The following is a 2,351-nucleotide window of genomic DNA, read 5'->3' as shown; positions in this document are numbered from 1 at the left end:
CTCACTAGGAAAAATTTCCTATGTAGAGAATTCCCTACACAAAAATTTTTCCCTATATAAATATCACTAGGAAAATTTCTTATGCAAGGAGATTTCGCTTCATAGAAAATTTAGTATGTGATTCCACACTTGCTCTAATTAAGAAATGTTCTATTTTTCATTGTTTTCACTTTCCGTACTTCTGTGTATTTCTAACTAGAGAGATAGTACGGTATTCCGGTAATCCTTTTTCTTTTTTCTTACCCAGGGCACAATTAAAGGTTGTGAATTTAGCAATGCATTTGTCGGCACGTCTCTGTCTCTCTTGGCTTTCTCTCCGTATGATTCGATGTTTGATGGCAATCTGTAGGAGGCATCAATCTAGCAGTCGTGTATGTTGACAGTAAGTTTGTGAGACAGCTACAATCGACTTTAAAAAGATACACAAGAAAAAGTGGCGCTATCGCCTTTCACATGATCGAGCACCCACCCTCTGTGGCATGAGCTTGGAAGGACGTAGGATTACCACGATCGTAGGCAGAGGAGCGATTGTGGGTGGTGGGCTGCAGCTGCGACGCATATGATACGAGAGAGAGAGAGAGAGAGTGTGTGTGTGTGTGTGTCTCTCTCTCTCTCTCTCCACACGCACACACACACACACACACACACTCTCTCTCTCTCTCTCTCTCTCTCAATGATCGACGTGCATTTTGGCACGAGAGGCCTTTTTCTCCAAAAGATAACCTAATAATTGGCGGCAGAATAGCCCGTGGGCCGTCACTGACAGAACTGACCACAGGATGGCTTGTCCTGGCAACCCTAGAGATCGATCGAAGCTGCGTACATGTCTCTTTACGTCCCATTTATTCCTTTAAGAAACTCTTATCGTCCCATGTATAAATTAGTGTCCCCTTCGCTCTTGAGACCACAAGCTGCGCGGCGCTTCGAAAGAGCACTTTGCAGGCTAATTGAGCTACATTTGATCGTTATCATCTAGCTGCATATATACATACATACAAGCGTAATCCGTGCGCCATGGCAGCCGCTCAAGCTCGTCACACGCTATCAGGCACTCAGGGCCCGCCGCGCGTAGAGCGTCAGGACTCCACCCAAGCTTCCACCTTCGTCGCCAATCTCTCGGGCAAGTCATGCCCAGTGCTCCTATATATTTGCATCCTATTGTTTCTTCTTTTCTTCCGAAAGAGTAGCCTCTAGAGAAAAGCGGTATAATGTAGGCTTTTTAAAGGAAATGTTAGTATTCAAGAATCATCGTTAATCCTAGCGGGCTCACCTAACTATTGTTCTTGAAAGATTAAAACGAGGTTTAATGCCAAATTAGCTGTGAAATATTACAACTAAATAATTTGGATTTTGTGGGGTGGTTTTCCGTGTTCACTATCTAAGATTGGTTGGGTTATATTTCTACTGAACACTACGGCCAACATCTCGTTATCATTGAATTTAAAACTTGAACATCAAACCCAAATACCTGAATAACCTAATGAACTTTTTGTGAGCTAACCACACACATGCATACAACTTGATGTAAGTTTTGAGACTTATGCATGACTAACCTAGTGTATTTTTCTTGCTTCTTATGATGATCATGTAGGTTTTCAAGTTGAGGATGTCCAAGTGCAATTAGAGGATGAACAAACTTTAATCCTTCACATTGCTAGGCACACACAAAGATTTTCCATCCCCACAAATGCACGCACATCTGATACTTTTGCAACTTGGAAAGATGGAGTTCTCACAATTACCATCCCCAAGTGAAAGCAACATATTCTTAAAGTACTGAAATTGAGTATAATAATTGATCCGATATCTTTTTATAATCAAACTTGTCTCCATCATTTGGGGTCCTCCCTTTCATAAGCTAACCCTATTTCTTCTTAACAAGTTCAAGAGATGATTTTAGTAATTATACCATAAGCTGTATTTTGCAACTTTTCATCTCAATTTTCATATGGAGAATGAGAAAACCCTTTTGTAAAATGATCCATAAAACTCTTTAGAAAAGGATCAATACAATGTGCTATGAATTTTTCTAAGGGAATTATGAAACATGGAAAAGAATGTGCAATTGTGCATGCATGTTTGCTTAATCGCATTTGGAAATGAATGTGATAATTGTCTATTCAATTGCATTTAGTACATCTCATGGGGGTACGAATGGAATAGGAATGAAAATAAATACTAATGGATATAGTATATCTCATGGGATATAATGGATTAGTAATGGAATCCTAACTCATAAGCTAGAATTGTAACTACATTGATCCCACTGCAAAGTAGATCCATTTAAGAAATGGCAAGGTAGTTTGAATGTGTAGGCTTAGATGCACTCAAATTAATATCCTTTGATTTTG

General features: G+C 39.6%; 1 protein-coding gene across 1 annotated transcript; it reads left to right on the top strand.

The window, feature by feature from the left end:
* Positions 1–907: 907 nt before the first annotated feature.
* Positions 908–1,808, top strand: LOC148033895 (17.5 kDa class I heat shock protein-like). Its single transcript, XM_087681886.1, has 2 exons — positions 908–1,120; positions 1,592–1,808. Exons 1-2 carry the CDS (start codon positions 1,015–1,017, stop codon positions 1,753–1,755), a joined length of 270 nt encoding a protein of 89 aa, XP_087538012.1. The 5' UTR covers positions 908–1,014; the 3' UTR covers positions 1,756–1,808.
* Positions 1,809–2,351: the final 543 nt, after the last annotated feature.

This window comes from Lygodium microphyllum, chromosome 7, assembly GCF_053477565.2.
Source record: "Lygodium microphyllum isolate KBCC chromosome 7, Lygodium_microphyllum_v1.1.10, whole genome shotgun sequence".
NCBI classification, from domain to species: domain Eukaryota; kingdom Viridiplantae; phylum Streptophyta; class Polypodiopsida; order Schizaeales; family Lygodiaceae; genus Lygodium; species Lygodium microphyllum.
The sequence above is the reverse complement of the archived record's forward strand: the minus strand, read 5'-3'. Positions and strand labels throughout refer to the sequence as shown.